Source organism: Ictidomys tridecemlineatus, chromosome 3, assembly GCF_052094955.1.
Source record: "Ictidomys tridecemlineatus isolate mIctTri1 chromosome 3, mIctTri1.hap1, whole genome shotgun sequence".
NCBI classification, from domain to species: domain Eukaryota; kingdom Metazoa; phylum Chordata; class Mammalia; order Rodentia; family Sciuridae; genus Ictidomys; species Ictidomys tridecemlineatus.
Genome location: NC_135479.1, coordinates 3,293,497 through 3,313,009, shown reverse-complemented (window position 1 = coordinate 3,313,009; position 19,513 = coordinate 3,293,497). Strand labels below are relative to the sequence as shown.

The 19,513-nt window shown below is 59.9% G+C and overlaps 2 protein-coding genes across 2 annotated transcripts in view; both read right to left on the bottom strand.

Moving 5' to 3' along the window:
• Timp2 (TIMP metallopeptidase inhibitor 2) overlaps positions 1-19,513 on the bottom strand; it is a 43,598-nt gene that overhangs the window by 10,437 nt on the left and 13,648 nt on the right. The window contains exon 2 of the mRNA XM_078041538.1: positions 1,147-1,247. Coding sequence (XP_077897664.1) covers positions 1,147-1,247 — 101 coding nt within the window. The remainder of the gene's footprint in view (positions 1-1,146; positions 1,248-19,513) is intronic.
• Cep295nl (CEP295 N-terminal like) lies at positions 1,156-19,207 on the bottom strand. Its single transcript, XM_078041537.1, has one exon. The coding sequence runs from the start codon at positions 13,758-13,760 to the stop codon at positions 12,102-12,104; it is 1,659 nt and encodes a 552-aa protein (XP_077897663.1). The 5' UTR covers positions 13,761-19,207; the 3' UTR covers positions 1,156-12,101.

Sequence of the window (19,513 nt, the reverse complement as noted above, 5' to 3'; positions counted from 1 at the left end):
CAGGGGGCTTTTTAAAGAGAATCTTAATAAGCAGTGAGCAAACCCACATGGAATGGATCTTCCCTAAAGTCATGGCCAAACAAGAAGTGCCCGGGGTGGAAGGCTCCAGGCGGCGTGAAGGACACTGGCAAGGGGCTGAAGGCCCTTCTTTGGTGTTACTATCCATTCCTCCATGAGACCATGAGAGTGGATTTGCTTTTCTGCTTCAATAACAGAGAGACTTGGGCACTAAGAGACTAGGTCACCTCCTTAAGGTGTGCCACATGTAACAATTAGGCATTCCATTGGTCTTCCGATAAACTTTATTTTCTAGGACCTTTTAGTTTTGTAACAAAGTTAAATACGGATGGCTACAGAACTACCACTATGTTGCAAACTGGCCCTCCGCCAGAGCCAGGAGTCTGCTTCTCTCTTGAGGGCCAAGTTGGTTGTTGTCAACCACGAGAGCATCACGTTTTCCTCCCAGGGCTGGGTTCTGTCTTTCTTCCCTCCGTCTCTCTCTCTCTCTCTCTCAAACACAGGTCTCTTCCCATATGCTCCTGGACATGGATGGTCCTTTGAAAGTACTAACAAACACCACCAACTTGCCCGCGGGCCCGCAGCCCCAGACTCAGGCCCCTTTTCCTGACATACCATCTTCTCTGAGCCGGTCCCACCAGAGTTTCCGTTTCTTTCCACAGTTGGGAGGCTTCCCTATCTACACCTGGCTGCAGGATCCTCTTTCCCCAAATCCTTCTGGGCATGCGGGGCTGCAGGCACGGCCAGGTGCTCAGGCTGTATCTCCTGCTTCAGCTGGGGCAGGAGGCAAGATCACGTCCTTACAGCTGCCCAGCCCACATCGGCCCTGGCACGGAGAGGCTCAGAGAAGGCTCTGTAGATACTACAGACCTGTGTGACGTGCGTGGAGGCTGTGCCACCAATTTGTCACCCATCAAAATAAAGGTGACGTGCTTCTGAAATGATGGAAGTTGCTGGGAACATCCGGTCTCTGCCCGGCTTTTCAGACATTTAAGGATTGAGGAGACTCAGACCTGCCTGCAGCCTGACTTTCTGCCCCACAGGCTGCTGGACTGAGTTCCAGGGTCGCTGACCTCCCTGGCCCTCCACGCCCCCGCGGTGGACCTGGGACGCTGGCCGGGCTGTTACCTTTATCTGTTTGATCTCGTACTGAATCCTCTTGATGGGGTTGCCATAGATGTCATTCCCAGAGTCCACCTCCTTCTCGCTGACCGCTTTGGCCCTAATCACTGCAAAACACAAAGACATAGAGGTGAGGAGATGTCCAGCGTCCAGGCTCTGACCAGGGGCCAGGTGTCCAGGCCTGGGAGGTGCTGAGGCAGGTGAGCCACCCCTGGCCCTGGCTGTAAAACAAGGGATAGAGGACCCCAGACCCTGCCTAGTGCTGGCTCCCTCCTGTCCTGCGGTCCTTCAGCAAGACCCTCCTCTGTTGATGGGCCAGAGGCTCAGTGTCCCTCGTGCCCAGGTGGCCTCTTCAACAGCAGGGTGCAACCACCCATCCTGCCAAAGCTCCCGTCGGTGTCACCTGAGTGCTTGGGGTTCCTCGCAGTCTTTCTGATGCCTAAGGACTGGCTGCAGCCCCTGTCATTCAGGTGGGCTCAGGCGTCCCCACCACCCTATCTCCATGCACTGTTGGCAAACAGCTTGGGGAGCTGAGGCAGAGGAGTAGTCTTCTACCTTAAGGGGCCCCTCCTCGACGTTTCCCCAGAGGGCCGGTGGTGCAGTGCTTATTCACTATGTGCAAGGCTCTGGTTCTGCCCCTAGTGCAAACACACACACACACTCACACACACACCCAAAACAGAAAAACAAGTTTCCCTGGAAATGTCTCTTAGGGGATGCTTGAGAGTGACATGTGTTCTGCGCTGGGGTATGACAGAGAAGGGGTCACGGTGCTGTAACTCACAGGGTACTGACTGTGTTAGGAAATGTCTGCAGGCGGGGCTGGCAAACCTAAGGGACAGATGCCCAGGAAGGAGGCCAGACAGGATGCAACAAGGACCGGGCTGGGAAGGCTCCAGAATGTTTTGGAGCTTGAGGCTACCGAGGGCCACCCCCTCAGGGCTTTCTATCAGCAATTGAGTCAGAACTGGGGTCCCTCCTGGAGGGCCAGAGCTCTGGGCCCGCAGTGCAGGTCGCTCGGGCAGGCCCCCCATTTTCATTTTAAGGTTATCCGTGGGTGGCATGGTCTGTTTTAATGACTTTAAGGGCTTTGTCTTCCAAAGTGCAGTGGACAGGTCACTCTGGGCCAGTGTTTGTTATTTTGCATGTCAGAAAAACAGAGAAACAGAGATAAGAGATTCGTCCACCCTCCAGGGGTCGGCTGAAGTGTCTTGGGAATTCCTGGCCAGGGCTGTCATCTCCCACAGAGGCAGGGAGGTCCAGCCACATGGGAGCCCCATCTGTGTCCGTCCCTCTGACCCCAGAGGTCTGCTCCAGATCCCAGTCTCACCCCAGAGCCCCGCACCACACCCGTGACCTTGGCCCTGGGATCGGGCCCCACTCTCCTCTTCTGCCGGAGCTGAGTCACGGCTGGCCCAGGCCGCAGGTTCCTGTTTCCCAGGCCAAGCCAGGCCTCGCCCTGAAAAGCCACATCTGGGAGAAGCCACCCGACAGGCCACCCCAGCACAGGGCGACCTGCCCTTGATCCAGGCTTCCTCGTTCACTGCAGCCGGACGACTAGAAGCGTGTGTCCCTCCCAGCTCAGACCTCTTCCTTGGCTCCCCACTGCCCTTGCCTAAAACACGAGACCTTTGCAACCTGGTGCCAACAAGTTACCTGGGCTGCCGCCACCCGAGAATCCCTGTGCTAGCCCTGCTGTGCCCCCGACCCATATTACTTCCCTGCCCAATCCCAGGTGTGTGCTTACCTCTAAACAGGCAAGTTTCTCTGCCCCCATTGCCATCTCCCCTCTCAGCCAGAGAACACCTGACCATCCCTAAGACCCAGCTACATCAGCCCTTTCCTGTCTTGCTCTGGGAAGGCCTGTGTCCTGCAGCACTTAGGGGACTCCCCATAGCTCATCCTTCTGCTGTAAACACCTGTCCGCCTGTCTGCTTGGGGCCCTGGGAGAGCCTACTAAGTAGAAGCTGGGTTCTAGATGTGGGACAGCCAGTACTCAGTACACACCCTTCAGTGGAACTGGGCTGAACCTGACCACCTCGGGCCAGCAGCCCATGTAAGGCTGCCTTTGGTCCCTGTGGCCACCTGCCTAATCTATATATCTTATTGCAATGCTGCACAAAAAGTGCTTACGTGAACCAGTAAGCACACCAGGTCGACTCTGTCACAGGGGGCCCTGTGTGTAGCACAGTCAGCTCAGGAACAGACCAGCAGAGTCCACAGGGAGCCCAGCACCCGACTCTGCCTGCTCTAGGTGCTTTTGAGAGCTTCTTTTCGGTGGTCCGCTACTCTGTCCAATGCTTAACACCCAAGGGTGCTCCATAAATGCACCACAGGCAGTCAGAAACAAGCCAAAGGCTGCGCAAACCACCAACAGGCCACATTCTCTCCCTGGTAGGAAGGTTCAAGCATTGGCCTCTTACAAAAGCCGCTGGGGTGTTTCAGGGGTGGATCCCGAGGAGGGACTTTTAGCTGTGTGACCTCAGAGAGTTTCTTTGACTTCCTCTAAAAGGGAGCTAACAACCATCCCTGCAGCTCATAAGGTTGTGGCGAGGGTTGACCGGGAGACTACATGAAAGTGGCCCTCCTGCTGCACAGGCACTGAGGGGTCTGGGCCACTGAGGGCCTGGGCTGCGGGTGCCAAATGCACTCCCAGGGTCTGGATGGGATGCAGCCCCCCCACACCGAGTGCTTGCTCCACTTGGGGCTGCAGATTACAACTTTTTAAATTGTCAGAATTGATTTCCAAGGTAAGACTAGAAGGCTAACCAAAGCCACCAGGTGCCTGCAGGGAAGTGGAGCAGATTGCAAGAATCTCCACTCCCAGCTGGGCTGCTTCTGCTCGTCCACAGGGACCCAGAATTCAGGTGCTTCAGGGTCTCTCTGAATTCTTGGTGGAAAACCATCCCCTCACCCACTTTGCAAAATGAGAGACCATGTGAGGGAAAGCAAATGAGGAACAAGCCAGGCCAAGACAACGCAGTTCTGTGGAAACCTTCCCCAGGCTCTGGCCGCCAGAAATGGGCGAGGCTGATGGCTTTGGTCAGCGAGGACCTGTCACCTGCCACACAGAGGAATCTCGATGGTGACCTGCGAGGGCAGCAGGCACCTGTCTGGGAACGACAGGTAGAGAAGGGGCTTGGTGAGGGTCTTGCCTGTGAAAAGCATTAGCAGCAGACCTGGCCCCAGACAAGCAGTCAGTCCAGAAAGGGCACAGGGAGGAAAACAGGGAAGCAGAGTTTCACTGCAGTGGCAGAAAGGGAAGGAGACAGAGAGCTCTCCAAAAGCCTCTGTCCACGTGCAGGCAGCGGTCATCACTTTGGGCTCCAGGACGGACCACCAAGCCGGCAGAGGAAAGCAGGGCACTCCAAAAGAGGGAGGTGCTCCCTGAGCCCAGGCCATTGACAGGGTAAGTCTGGGGAAGGAACTGCAGAGAGACCCCCACCTGGGCAGAATTAAACCCAAGGCAGGGACATGCTGTGTGCTGGGGTCAGCCCACGTCCTGCCCCTGCAGAAGCCTCCAACCGGGGGACAGGCAGCAGGAGGAGCAAGAGCCTTTGTTGAGATTCTTGTTCTAACTGCTTTGTGCCCCCAAATCATGCCTCCTCCCCACCCCACAAGAGGCTCAGATCTTGCTTTTTCTTCTTTCCCTTCTGCCGTCAACACAACATCTGGGTTTCAGATCAAGGGTGAAACACTGGCTGACGAGTTCGCTGCCAGATGCTGGCTACTGGAACATACAGCCATCGACTTAATTCAAAGCACACGCAACCGCAGGGCCCCTGCCCCCATCCCTTGGGCTGAGGACACCACATGATGTCACTTCCCCTCTCGAGGAGCCTGCAAAAACAATCCCCAGGGCGCCCGGCCAGACCGGGTGGAAAAGAACGGGTGATGGAAAGTCAAGTTTGCGAAAGAGTACCAAGAGGGCGGGCTGTAGGGCGAGCTGTATCCAGCCTCTGAGAGTCACCACCCCCAGACAAACCAGCCAACGCAGGCCTGTCCGAGATGCAGAGCGAAGGTGAGGGGCTGGCTGGAAACCTGGGGTGTCCCCGGCACATGCTATGTCCAAGGGCCACCAGGGTGCAGGACACTCAACAGATTCCAGTCACGACGAGGCCCGGCTGGGTGCCCAGGGCTCTGGGGCAGCTGTTCTCCCTCCTGCACATTCTCCGTCCTGTCTGTCCCCCCGGCTCCCACCATCACAGGGCCCACCGTGCCCGCCAGTCACTCACATACCACCCACGTCTTTTGAATCCCACTGTGTTCACAGATGCATCATGGAAGTTCCTGGAGAACATCACCCACCTGGAGTCAGACCCGAAGGAGAACTGCTTATTTCTTACTTGGCTCTTTGTATCTCTCTGGCAGAATCTCATCCCTTATAGGGGTAGGTACATCCGACGGGGCAGTTCCTGCCAGGGCGTGGGCTCCCCACCCTGGGCACAGGGGAAGCTGTGGGTGTGAAACCTGGCTGAGGCTGAGCCTCTGGGGAAAAGAAGGGACAGTGGCCCACAGTCCCTCCAAACCACCTGTCTACCCCATAAGTGCAGGATCTCCAGGACTCAGAGAAACACTTGTGCAAATGAAAGTCCAAGCCGGGCCCTGATCACCTGTCCACCTGCAGGTGCTGCCTGAGGCTGGATTTGCTGAGTGTCAGCAGAGGGTACTGTCCCCCCAGCCTGCCCACCCTCTACTTAATCTCCTGCTGCTCCCTAGGAGGGGTGCCCATGGGGACCCCTGGGAAAATACCGCCTCCCGCTCATGGCCCACTTGGAGGTGAGAGGAGGAGCCAAATGTGCCTTAGCACATTCGCCAAAGAACCTGCTGGCCCAAATCACCAACCCGTCGTGTCGCTCTGATGCTGGGCTGGGTGCGAGTCCGCCAGAGACCCACGAAACACCAACAGGGGGCAGCAGCAAGCCGCCAGGGGCCAGCCCTGCAGAGAACTCCCCACTCCTAGATGCAAATGCAGTAACCATGGGCCCAGCTGCAGACGTTCACCCCGGGCAGCTGGTCCATTTCCTTGCCCATGGGTAGAATTACATGCCAACCACTTCAGAGAAAGTTAAAAAAAATGTCTTTTCCAGATGAACCCTCACCTCCACTCGCTCCAGGTGAGGATTCGGTGGCCTTTGCAGTGTGGGGGTGCTGCTAGTTTACTGGGGGACTGCAAGTTTACACACCCTTTGTCTCAACTCTCCAGAGAAGAGAGGTGCCACGTGCCCTGCTTCAAACACACAGAGCTCACAGAACCCTGACACTTGGGATCAGTCTCATGTCCCTTTATGGTGGACAGCCACACCACTCAATGGCTGCCCAGGCGGGCCCAGGCTGATTGGCCTCCAAACCTGGACTCCTTTGTCCAAAGATCCAGTTATTTTGGGGGGTGTCTTGGATGCCTCTGCCCCAGCCACCTGCAAACCTCCAGGTCAGGGTCTGAGAGGGACACGGCGCCCCACGGATCACTCCTGGGCCCACCCCTCAGCTCGGGACAGAGGTCCAGTCACACAGCGTCTGACTTCACAGTAAAGTGGCCCATGGTTCAGGGCTCTGCTCTCTGTGGCTGTGGAGTCTGAGGGGCGTGTGACCAAGGCACATCACGGGGCTGTGGAGGCACCTTAAGGAGCACTGGGCCCTCTCTCTGGGAGGGTGTCCACCTCTGTGAGCAGGACAGGCTGACCTTGTGGCTGGAGGGACAGAGATGGCCACAGCTCTGCCAGGAATGGGCAGCTGGTGATCAGACCAACCTGCTCTGGCTCCCAGGTCTCAAGGCCACACCCCTCTCTGCAGCTCCATACCTGGACACAGGTGTGGCCAAGCAGCTCGGAGGTGTCATGAGGAACACACCCGTGCAGGCGTGGTGCCCATAGTCCACAGGCGTGTCCAGTTTCACCTGCCACCTCCGGTGCCACCACCCCCAGGTGTCCTCAGTACACAGTTGGGGACCACCCCTGAGCTCGGAGCTCTGCGTGCCCCGGCTCCTCACAGCTCAGCCCTTTTGGGTCAATGATGGAACACATCTCCTGCAAGTCCAATCCTTTTAGGGAAATGAGGGGGAAAGGGGCTGTCACTCAGTAATTAAAAACAGCCCCGCAGTGGTGGGTGGGACCCAGGGCTTCTTCCCTCCCTGCAGCTCTGAGACCAGACTCTCCTGCAGACACCGCCAGACCTGCTCCATCCCCAGGACCCAGAAACTGGGCTTTCTGGGGAGTGGGGAACGGAGCAGACAGGCCCCTGCAGGAGCCTCTAAACAGCGCCCCAACTGTGGGGCCGGGCTGTGCCTGTCCAGGGTGAGGACACGACCTGGCCACTGTGACTCAGGCCAGGGTGAGAGAAGCCGAGGTTGGGAATTGCTCCCAGCAGATGGATTTGGGGAATGGGTTGAGGGTAGGCAGGGAGGGAGGTGCGGGTGCGAGGTGCAGAACAGGGGCAGATCTGCACCAGGCCCTGGGCCATTTTGCCACCCACAGGCTGGCCCTTGGGGACCTGCCAGGCCTGCCCGCTGCTGGATTCTAGTGTGCACGTGAGCAGCTGTCCGCTGGACGCCCGTCTCCATGGAGACCAGTTCTCCGGCTCGGTTTCCTGCCCATTTGCTTTGGCTCCCTGTGGGGAGCAGGGGAGCGTCTGCAAGATTCAGCTGCACAGAGCAGAGACGCAGCGACTCCGCCCAGCCTCCAGCCACCCGCCTCCCGCAGCCCTGGCAGGACCCCAGCCCACGCCCTGCCACCCTTCCTCCTCTCCCTGCAGGCCAGCGGGACCTCGTGCCAGAGCCTGGGCTCCAGCCCTTCCCGTTCACGTGCTGCTGAATCACTTGAAAAAAATGCAGCGCTCCTGGGAGAGAACAGTGGGGCTTTGTGGAGGCTCTGCCGTCCTCCGCCAGGACCCTGAGCACCAGCCCAGCCCAGCCCTGCCAACCCCACGCCCGAGCCCAAGCGGGCAGAGGAGACAGAGCTTGGAGAGGCGCCCAGGAAAGCCCCGCCCCCCGCCGTCCCTCCCTGACGGCAGCAGCTCAGCAGACCAGGGTCCTCTCCTCACGCTGCTGCTGGGGCCCAGTGTGGCCCTGGGCGGTCACCATTCCTCATCGGCTGGCTCATTTCGGGAACAAACCCACGAGGGCTGGACCCTTGGACTCTTGTTTCAGGCCTGGTCTACACTGACCGTCTGAGAGCCCTGGCCTGTGCCTGGGGCCCTGAGGCATGTGGCCCGTGGGCAGGGCTCACACCCCCAGGCGGCCGTGAGGGAGGGTGGACTCTGTTCCAGCTCCCTGACCACTCCCTTTCAGCGCAGCCCTCCCTGAGCAGGTGGAGAATGGGGGTACAGTCCGGTACGCACAGCCCTGTCTCCTTCCTGGGAAGGCGCTGGGCTGTTCCAGGAGCCATCCATCCACCGCCGTGTTCTCAGGGGGCCAGCTGGAGGCCCCTCAACACCTGCGTCTTTTTAGAGGTCTTGACCTGATCTCTGTTGCCATTTTCCGCTCATTAGAGGAACTACGGCAGGTCCGAGAGGCCCCTGCCCCACCTCCAACGTTAAAAACCCAACTTTCCCATCTCCTTACACGTGTGAGGTCCTGGGCGCCAGCGAAGGCTCACTGGCTGCAGGCGGCTGGTGGGGAAGGAGAGGTGAGGAGGGAGGACCTACCCTGACCCTCAGAGCAGCCCACATGGGGTGGGGCCATGTTCAAAGCCAGGGGGCCCCAGATCTCTCTCCTGGCTTCTGTCCCTGCAACAGGCCTGCCCTCAACCCGGGGACGGCTAACTCGGGGGGCACACAGCTCTGCTGCCGTTCCCCCGAAAACCTCTTGGGCAGGCAGGGAGCCCCGTCCACCACCAGTTAAGCCGTGAAGGCCTTTCGAAGTCACCGTGTCTGGGGAGAAGGACCCACAGGGTGGGATGCAAGGAGGTGAGCAGAGAGCTGTCCGGGTGATGCAGAGCCTCGAGGGGGCGGAGAGGGACGCTGTCCCCAGGGGTGGGCGTGTGAGCACCACCCAGCAGAGAGCTCTGGAACACGAAGAGGCCCAGGGGTGCTTCAGGAGCAGCAGAGCTCAGGTCTGGGTCTCCCAGCCACCCAGCTGCACTCTGTGGACACCTTCTGGGGGCCCAGCCTTCCAGAGCACTGCCCCATGTCACAGCCAAACAGAAGCTAGGGAGGCCAGGCAAGTGGCAGGGGCCACGTGAACCCAGTCTGGACCTCCAGCTCCAGGCTGCCATGAGGCCGTCAGCGGGGACCATCACTTTGGGGAAGACTTAGGGGCACCAGAGAGGCACGAGTCAGGAAGTGTCCTCCTCCCTGCAGCTGTGTCAGGAAGGAGCGGTGGAGAGAGGGGCGGCCAGAGCCTGGGCCCAGGGTGCTGTCAAGGCTTGGGAGGAAGCAGAGACACCCACACCCTGCGGAGTCACCCAGCCCTTGTCGGGCGGCAGGGCCACGTGCTCGCAAGGACGTGTGCTCCTGGTGGAGACAGGTGCACGCCGTGGGGACCCAGGGGGCCTGAGGCTGCCCCGTGGCCCTTCACACCACCATCAGCCACCCAAGGTGACCGAGGGACAGAGCCCCCTGGGCTCCTGCAGATGGGGTGGGAAGGCCCCCTGTGACCCCTTCACAGAGAAGCACAGGACGGCCATCCATCAGCGGGAGGAAAAGTCCCAAGAGGTTGATTTATTACCCTCACCACTGGCCCAGGCCACGGCCAGCCCTTTCCCCTGGGCGTTCTTCCAGACAGGTGGGAAAGTACGGGGTGTCTTGTCCCGCTGCCAGGGGACAGTGTAGGTGTGACAGTCCAGGCAAAGATGAGTCACCCTCCGATGTCTCGAGCCCATCCCCACACCTAGTTCAGCGCCAGTGTGGCCAGGAAGGGGCGACCCCTCCCTTGCGACACCCGGACCACAAACGTTGCCTTTGCAAATGGAAACAAAAACAACCCAGCTAGGGAAGTCTCGTCCACCCTCAGCCTGTGGCTTCCAGGCCAAGCCAGGCGGACCTCGGCCTCACAACGCCCGGGGCCATCCCAGTCAGGCCTGAAGCCCAGGACCCCACCGCTCCCTCTCTGCCTCAGACGGAGGACACTGTGTGGCCCACAGCTTGCTCCAGGTCATCCCATGCAGGGCCAGCCTGGGCCTCAGGTAAAGCCTGGTCATCCCCTGTAGGGCCAGCCTGGGCCTCAGGTAAAGCCGAAGATCCAGTGGGCGCAGGGGACACGATGACCAAGATACAAACAGCCAAGCCCCCAAATCTGTGGGCTGCCCCCGCGGCCGTCCCCGTGAGCACAGCGGTGCTCCGGGTGTTGGATGCTCTCCGAGAACCTGGCTCTGGCTTCTCCGAGCCACGCACACCTGGAGGGCATCCGGCACCCCATGGGGTTTTCTGGTCCCTGTCAGCTATGGTGACACACTTCACTACCCCCTCTGTGTATCCTGCACTGACCCCGAGGCCCATGGCTCTCCAAGACGCATCACTGGGAACATCAGAGGAAGCCCCCTCTAGGGAGCAATGGAGAGAGTGGGATCTCACCACGCCCACCCCACTGACGTGTTCTAAATTCCCCAAAGCACTTAAAACACTTGGTGCCCAAACCTGGGATTAACCCACACAAGCATCTACTTAGCACCCAACTTTCTGATCCAAAGGCACCGCGGATCCAGCTGTCTTTTCAGAAACAGGCACAAAAGCAGCTCCGATCCTGGGAAGGAGGCCCGGGGAGCCTCGGGACGATACCGCCCTGCAGAGAAAATGAGCCACACCTTCGTGTGGCACCGATGAATGCCAGTCCCTGTGCCCAGACTCAAAGAGGACCTCCCAGAGACCACGTGGGACCTCCCACCCCTGGTAGACAGTCCAGAATCGGGAAAAACCACCGGCTGCAACGTCAGTCATACACGGACGTGCTGAGAGCCGGGCTGACCCCGAGCCCTGTGGGGACCTCCCCAGGGAGGAGGCAGGGGTGGAGAAAAGGACAGCAGCACACAGGCACCAGATGTGGCTTCTCAGCAAGTACTGCAGAGCCTGGGTCTGGGCGACAGGCTCACAGTGGTTTGTTCATTACTTTGAAAAATACATGTGAGGTCAATAAGGCTGTTGGTGGACCAATGAGACCAAGGTGCCGAGGTATCCAAGGGCACTTGGAAGAGAAGGGGAGGCTCAAGCACTGTCCCAGCCCCAAGATCACCAAACTCTGGCCCCAGAGCCACCTCCAGCCCACAACTCTCTGCAAATCAAACCACTCTTTCTGTGCCCTCCACGGCTGCTCATGAGAGTCCAGCAGTGGCAGAAGCTGCTGGCCAATCAAGAACATTTAACTCTCTGGCTCTTGGCCTAAAACATTTGCCAACCCCTGTCCCTGTCCCTAAGTCTGCAATTGTGGGGGTCTCCCTGGCTGGATCAAAGGTAAAACCAACAAGCAGGAGACTGACCAAATACCCAGATGCCCACCCCCCAGCCAGCCTGCAGCGGGCACTCAGCAGGGCTGGGCTGCCTTCCTTCTGGTTCTTAGTCTCTCTCTCCTGCTCCTGCCACCCTCTCCCACCACTAAGGTCACAGGAATGAAGTGTGTGGTGGGCTCTAGGCAAAGTTGGCTCCGTCGTTTGAAAGAATGAGAGGTCTCAGTGTCAGCTCTGCTAACATCTTGGCCAGGGGCTAAGCACCAAATGATGTCTCTCTTGAAACTACGCCCCCCTGACCTGGGATGCCCCTCAAATCCCAGCATTGACTCGACTAAAACATCCAAAGGGCAGAATCTCCCTGGAGTTTCCACGTGCGCCCAGGGCCCATGGACACAGCCTTCCCTCTGTGTGCCCCAGACAGGCTGGACTCACTTCCCCGACCCCACAGCCTCCTACGTTTGTGCAAAGGACAGTGTGAGGACACCACTGACCTCTACCCAGGCCACACGTCAGGCCCTACGGACTCAGGGACAGGCAGGCGGAACCGTGATCAGTGCTGTATTTCGCAGGGTGGACCGTCGCCTTTTAACATATTCTCTGAAACTCCAGCAAGCGCTTCCTGGCCTTTTCCAGAAACTGCTCGTGCAACTTGTTTTGCTCTGAAATCTGCAGCTGAATGTCGCGGATCATCTGGTTCTGCTTGCCCTCGTCTTCGATGAGGCTGCTGTTCGAGGAGGAGGTGAGCTTGACCGGGGACGGGGACACTCTGCCCCTTATCTGGTAACTGCTGGGGTAGGACTTCAGGAGGGCCAGGCGCAATCTCCTCCGCTCCTTCCGCTCCTCCTCCAGCTCGGCCGAGTAGTGGATCTCCAAGCTCATGTCTGGGAGCTCCACGGACTCAAAAGACGGCTTCTGCCTCCTCCACTCCAGCTCCAGCCTCGGCGGCTTCTGGGCGAAGGCCGTCCAGTCTGCTCTGTGCGCCTGCTCTGGCAGGTGAGGCTGGGGGCAGCTGTCCATCAGTGTGGCCAGCTCGGAGGCCTCCTGCTCACACTCGGTGCTCTTAAAGAGCAGGTCCTCTTCGTCGATAGCCGCATCCGCCTCGGCCAACGATGTCTGACTTCCGTCCTTCACTGCAGGCTGGGCCATCTGGTGGCATCTGGGGAGTTCCTCCCTGCTTAGTGATTGTTTCAAATCGGTCTTGGATGACTTGGGGGAGACCTCGGCCTCTGCAGGATCCCCAGACTCACCAGCAGGCAGCGACTCCACCTCGGCCGCGCCCTCTTGTGGGGTGTCACTCTCGCACCCCTGCAGGACTGAAAAGACCTGCTCCTGGGGGTCAGGGTCCAGCCTGGACCTTGAGTCGAGGTGCTGACTCAAGTGCCTCTTGAGCTTCCTGTTTGAGTTAAACAGCTGCTCGAAGGCCGACTCCAGCTCTCTCTGCCACCTGTTCTTGGGGATGCACTTGTCTGGAGTCGAGGGGGTCACGGCTTCCCTCCTGTGGGTGGAGCTTGCTGGCCACAGCTGCTGTAACTCCTCCAGTCTGTCCCTGGGACCCTGCTTCTCGGAGATGTTCCTCAGGCCTCTGGCAAAGTGAACGGTGGTGCCCTTCCCGGCCTTCCTCCTCCCCTCCCGGGCTCTCTGCTTCTCCTGCAGGCCCCTGAGTTCTTCCCCCGAGGCCAGGTGTGGCTGCACACTTCTGCCCACCCGAGGGGTCACGGGCTGGCGGCCGCTGCTGGTCTTGCTGGAAGGCAGCCGTTTCCGTTTGCTCTTCTCGGTGGGACCCAGACCCCGGGGTTTGGTGGCCCCCTGCCTCTCGGAGCCCACTGCTTTTCTCTGGGGCTTGGGGCGTCGCGCTTGCTGCCTGGGCAGCTCTTCCTGGTGACTCTTGGGTTCTCGGAGGGCCACTCTGTGCTTGTCCTTCACCTTCGGGGACCTTTCTGCTCCTCGCGGGGCAGGCTTCTCCAGGTCGGCCTCGGCCTCGGCCTGGGCTTCGTTCTCCACCGCCCACCCGGCTGTGGCCCCGCCCAGCACGTGGGTGGAGCAGAGCTGCTCCAGGTCCTCGAGGAGCTGGGCCTCCTGCCACTCTGCCTGCAGCTCCTCGGCCAGCTGCAGCAGCTGCTGGGCCCTCCACTGCAGGTTGGGCCTCCTGGGCAGAGGGCTATCGTCTTCGGGTTCCCTGACTTTCAGCGTCGTGTGCTTCTGCCTCAGCAGCATGACCGAGTCGTGGGGCGAGGAGCTGGGCATCAGGGCTCTCTCTGAGGTTCTCAGGATTCCCGTGAGCTCTTCTTCCCAGGGCAAGCGGCTGCAGCCAGAGTGAGGCTTCTATTGCCCGGGGACCACAGAGGCCACTGCTGTTCACGGGGAACCTAGGAGGGCAGGAGGACACACGCAGCTTCCCGAGCGCTCTCAGGAGAGTGAGCAAGACCCTGGAGACAAGGGCACACGGGAGTCTTAGTCGGGGACACACTGAAGCATGGGCTCCAGGTCTCTCCCCGACCTCTGCCCACCAAGGCCCCTTCTGTCCCCAATCACTGAAAAGTCAGAGCCTTTAGGACAGTGGCTTTCTATAGGGTGTGGTTTGGCATCCAGAGGACATTTGGCAACATCTGAGGATGTTTTTGGAGGTCACACCTGGAGAGGAGGTGCTGTAGGCTGGGCAGAGATGCACAGAATGGGCCCCGTGCCAAAGGGGGAGCTGGCCAAAATGTCAATAGTGCCAAGACGGAGGCCGAGGCACAGGTTAGGGTCCAGGTGAGGGTGGGAGGGTGCCATCGGAAGCACCTGCTAACTCACCTGGGGAGGGCAGGGAGGAAGCATGGCCTCTGAGGGGAGGGACCTTGTGAATCAAAGAGGAGGGGGTGGGGGAGGGGGGAGCTCGCCAGGCAGCGCCTGTGTGCGTCTGTGCATGTTGGTGTGTGCAGACAGACGTGTGCACCCGCCTGCGTGTCCATGCGTGTGGGTGCGTGCGTGCGTGCATGTTTGGCACTTGAATCCAATACAAACCCAACAGAGAGAGGAGCAGGGTTCCAAGTCTTTTCATGATCCCTGGCTCGCTCTCTCTCCGTGTTGACTATCAGAGGACTCCCATAGGTCTCCCTGGCACCAGGAAGGGCCTGTGCTTGCTCAGGCCTACCTAGGGGAGGAAGTGCATGTCCCCATGTCTGTGGCCACTTGGCGTTGATGCCAGCAGCAGCCGGATTTGTGAGCTGCAGCGGCTGCTTCCTGGATACTGCAGGCCAACCCTCTTGTTTTGAGCCTGTGTGGAACCAGGCTCAACCATTTGAGCCAAAAGAGGTGGCGGCACACAGGAAGTAGCAGCCCACCCATGTTCCAGCCAATGTTAACTGCCCGGGCTCCCCGGGGGCACCTGGTACCCCAACAGTTCATGTATTTTGTATTGTAAACCTGGGAGGGAGGGAGCTGTTATCATCCCTGGTTCACTGATGGGGAAACTGAGGCAGGGAGGGAGGGGGACACTTGAGCAGGTCACACAGCTGGGCCAACTGCTGTCCGGGCAGACCACGGCACCACAGTTGGTCACACTGACGCTGGCTTAGACTGAACATGGGGGGGGGGGCGCGGTCCTTGCACCTCTTGGTAAATCGGGCCACTGACTGCAATCATCTGCAAGAGCAGTGGCTGATGTCACGTTCCACAGGGCCAGGACAGCCGGAGGGACAGCTGGGTCTCCACGAAGGTGACACCGAGGCTCAATGGAGAAAAGAACAGTCTGTGTGTGTGTGTGTGTGGTGCTGGGGATGAACCCAGGGCCCTGTGCATGGAGACAAGGCCTCTACCAACTGAGCTGTGTCCCCTGCCCTTTGTGCTTTTTTTGTTTCCAACAAATCACACTGTAACTCTGCACACGAAAAAAGAGGAGTTTCCGTCCTTCATCACCCCACACACAAGATGAACCCACAGGGGGTCGCAGACCTTCACGCAGGGCCTGAGTGCTCAGGAGGAAACACAGGCGGCTCCTTCCAGGCCTTGACTTAGTCAAAGAACATTCAGATACAATCCCAGAAGCTCGAGCCGCAGAGGAGGAAATGGACACACAGGAAAGTCAACACCGCCGGGCTCCAAAAGGCACCCCTGGCCCAGTGAGAATCCGGCATGGATGTACAGACATCTGCAGATCACGCACCCAAGAGCCGACTGCAGCCCAGAACCCTGAACCCCGCTTACAACTTAACACCAAGATGAATGATCTAATTCACAAGTGGGCGAAAGATCTAAGTGGACGTTCACCAAGGAGACAGACTTCTTCTGCAGGCTTCCCACAGCAGCAGTCCTCAGCAGTCCTCAGGCCAACGCCCAGGAGGCCGCAGCGGAAGGCCACTTCACATGCTGGTGACTACAGCCCCAGGGACAGTCAAGGACGGCAAGTGCTGGTGAGGAGCTGGGGACACTGGGACCTTCCAGGCAGGGGTTGGTGGAATGCAGACGCAGCCACTTTGGAAAACAGCTGGCGCTGTCTTTAAAAGGTCAGCACCGACTCACCCCGTGCCCCGGCCAGCCCATCCCTGGCCACACCCAGGCTCCGTGATGGGAGACTTTCCCCGCTCACGAAGGAGCTGCGTTTGAATCTGGGTCTCATGGGTCCTTCCTCTGGGACTGGCCACAGGCGTGTCCAAAGAGGCGGGGAGGGAGCTGGGCTGCTGTGAACGTCCCTTTGTCTGTCTCAGGAGACCCCTGAGAGAGTGGGGCTCATTGCATCCCAAGGAACCAAGTCTATTTTGAGCCGGGAGCGACTGACTCCTTTATTAGCGGGTGACGAGCGTTAAGACGCGGCCTCAGTGACTCCTACAGGAGCGCCCCCGCCCCAAGCTCGGTTCATGACCTACATTTAGGGAGCTTCGAGGTGAAGTCGGGAAATCAGTCAGTTCCACAGCTCAGAAATTGGGGACCCAGGACACCCTAAAGTGTACCCTTACTGCTATGTTCTCAGTGCCTCCTGCGGTCCCTGCTGTCCCCCTGTGCCCTCCACCATGCACCACCATGGGACCAGGACAGGGTCCACTTGGGCCTGTGGCCCTCTGGCAAGGACGCTCACTAAGCCTTCCTGAGCCTGAGGTGGCCAGGGGTAGGAGCCCCTGGACACCCCCCTCCTGGAGTGTCTGCCCCCAGTCTCCTAGGGGCTCCCCAGCCCTGCAGGACAGGCTGCCAGTGCCCCAGGAAGGACACTCACCAGGCGGGAGGTCATGTGCTCTGCTGGCTGACCGTCCTGCACAGGGCAGTCCCCTGGCCACACTCCCGCCCCCTCCCATCCCTGTGGAATATTCTGGACATCCCTTCGAGGCCCCTGCCAAGGAGCAGACGGGCTGCCGGTCACTGCTGCCTTCAACCTGTCTGGGAAACCGCAGCCCTTTCCCAACAGGCACTGCCCTCGGGGCGCCAGGAAGGCAGGGTGGACACCTGTCTGGCCTTCCCGGGGCACCAGAGCCTCTGGGACCCTGGGCCCGTTCTCCCTCCTGCTCTCTGCAGCCCTGTGGCCCCAGCAGCCACACCCAGCCGCTGCCTGGACAGTTGTTCAGCAGGTCTGCACCCCGCCTTGAACCTAACCCCGCCTTGAGGACGCCCCCTACACAGGTAGCGGGGGGCATAGGCCCCCTCCCACAGGAGACCCCAGGGCCTCTGAGCCGCCTGGGCAGCGGGCGTCTGCAGCAGGCCCTAGTGGGGTCCAGGAAAGCATCATGCTCAGGGCCTGCGGAAGGCGCCAGGAACAGGCTGGAGCTCAGAGAGGCCGGGGGCTGGCGGCAGGACGCAGGCTCCTGTGGGCGCCCTGAGCAGGCCCAGCCCCCACTCCTACAGGACAGGCACCTGCTGCCACACACGGGGCAGCAAGGTGGGCATGGCGCAGACCACGCCCACGCCCACGCCCTCAGGGCCAGTTCCCTCAGGATGGTCACACAGCTAAGTGGTGGCCATCGTGACCAAGACTCAGGCCCTGCAATTATGACCCTGCTGCCAGGTCCCCCGAGTGTGACAGCCACGGGGCTAAATCCACCCTTGACCCTCGGAGACACTGACCCTGGCACACGATCGACGCAGCCCTGCCATGTCCTACCCGAATGCGAGCTGAAGCAGGGAGGGTGGCCGCCGTGGGGACTGCAGCAGGACTCGGCTGCCTCTCTCCATCCTTGGGGGGCCCTGTCCTCCCCACTCTGGCTTCCAGGGGCCTCACACACACCCTCTTCTTGGCTGGAACCCATGCCAACATGGCCCCCCGGTGACCCCTGAGGCCGTGTGCCAGTTAACATACAGGGAGAGACAGGGCCACATGTAGCTGGCCAGGAGGACGCGGCCTCAGTGACCACACAACTCTGGCTGATGTCAGACCTGTGTGTGTTCAGCGTCCCCAAGCTTCACACACACCCTTCCACACCAACTTGCTATCCCACCAGGGGTGGATGGCAAGGCCTGGGCCTATCCATGCTTTCTGATGGGGAAGCAGAGACTCAGAGAGGTTGAATACATTGCCTGAGGTCACACAGCTCAAGGGCAATGTTGCAAGGACTCACCTCTGAGCAAGCAGACCCCTAGTCCCAGACTCCTAATCTGCAGCTGGGGAGGCCAGAGCTGGAAGCCACTTCTGTGGCACAAGTGGACTTTGGCCTGGGCTTCACTGTCCTTGCCTGACCTCTGACTTCCCTGGTCCTCCAGTGACCTTGAGAGGCATCTTTGGGGAAGTGATTGGACTGTGAGGCTGCAGCCTAGTTGGTCCACCCTAGTTTGAATGGACTGGCTGGTGGTAACTGGGCAGCTGGGGTGTGGCTGGGGGAGGCGGGTCCCCTGCAAGGGAGCATCTGCCCTGGACCCTTCCCCTCTCCCTGCTTCCTGACCCCGCCATGAGCTGAGCAGCTTTCCTCTGTCCCTCCCCTCACCTCAGGCCCGGAGCAGTGGAGTGGCCGGCCGTGGACTGAGGCCTCGGACACCTGAGCCCCAGATAAACCTTCCTTCCTCCAAGCTGTTGTTCTTGGTTGCTTTGGTCACAGTGAGGCTAAGTTGCCTAACGGCGTGTTTGCAGGGGTACTACAGGGCCTGTGAGTCCATCAGATGGACCACCCACTTCCGGTTCAAATATCCCATTCCTCAGAGCGCTTTACAAGGCCAGGTCTCGACTCTCGGTAAGTCCGTTCGGATTCAGCAGGTCTGGGGAGGGGCTGAGATTCTGCATGTCCAAAGTGCGCCCCTAGGAGACCGATGCTGCTGCTGGCCCACAGACCACAGAACACGTGTCCCCCAGCGGGGCCATGCCTAGCTCTGCCCGCCTCCCCCAGCAGTTACAGAGCCTGAGCATCTCTCACTGAGCTCCCAGGCCCCCCAGCTGTCTCCCTCTGGCCCTGCCCTTCCCACAACACGGCGGCAGCCTCCGCCTACCCAGCCGGCCTGCGCCCATCGCCCACTTCCTCACCAGCAAGTCCCCAGATGTGGCCCACAGCTGCCTGCAGCACAAACACTGGGCTGCGAGTGAGAGGGCGGCTTCCTGGGCCCTGCCCCTGACGGAGCCTACCCACCCCAAGCCACAGGGCAGGGACGTGCTCGGTCCACCAGGTCCCCTGTCATCCTCAGGCCAGGAACACTGAGCCACCCCCATGGCTCCCTCCCATCCTGTCCAGCAACGCTGCATCCCGGGCAGGGCTGGCCAGGCTCTGCCACCCCCAGCACCACCAGCCCATCCTCTTCATGAAATGGACATGGCCTTCCCCCGTCCCCCTCACACTGCCCCAGCCCAGCCCAGTCCCCCTCCCTGAGGACGCAGTGCCCTCCAAAGCCACAAGCAGACTTAGCTGCCCGGTGAGCACCTCTCGGAAACACATCAGTCAGCCACAGAAAGGCTCGGCTAGCTGGCGACCACCACGAGGCCATTCCCACACAGGCAGAGCTTGGGATCTCATGCGTGGAGGACATTCCCCGTCTTCCGGAGCACACACACTACGTGTAACTTGACCTTTAGTTATGAAAGGACTCTGAATTTCTTTGGGATGATAACATGG

Coding starts and splice junctions, on each gene's coding strand:
- Cep295nl (XM_078041537.1), bottom strand. CDS start 13,760: ATGCCCAGCTCCTCGCCCCACGACTCGGTCATGCTGCTGAGGCAGAAG.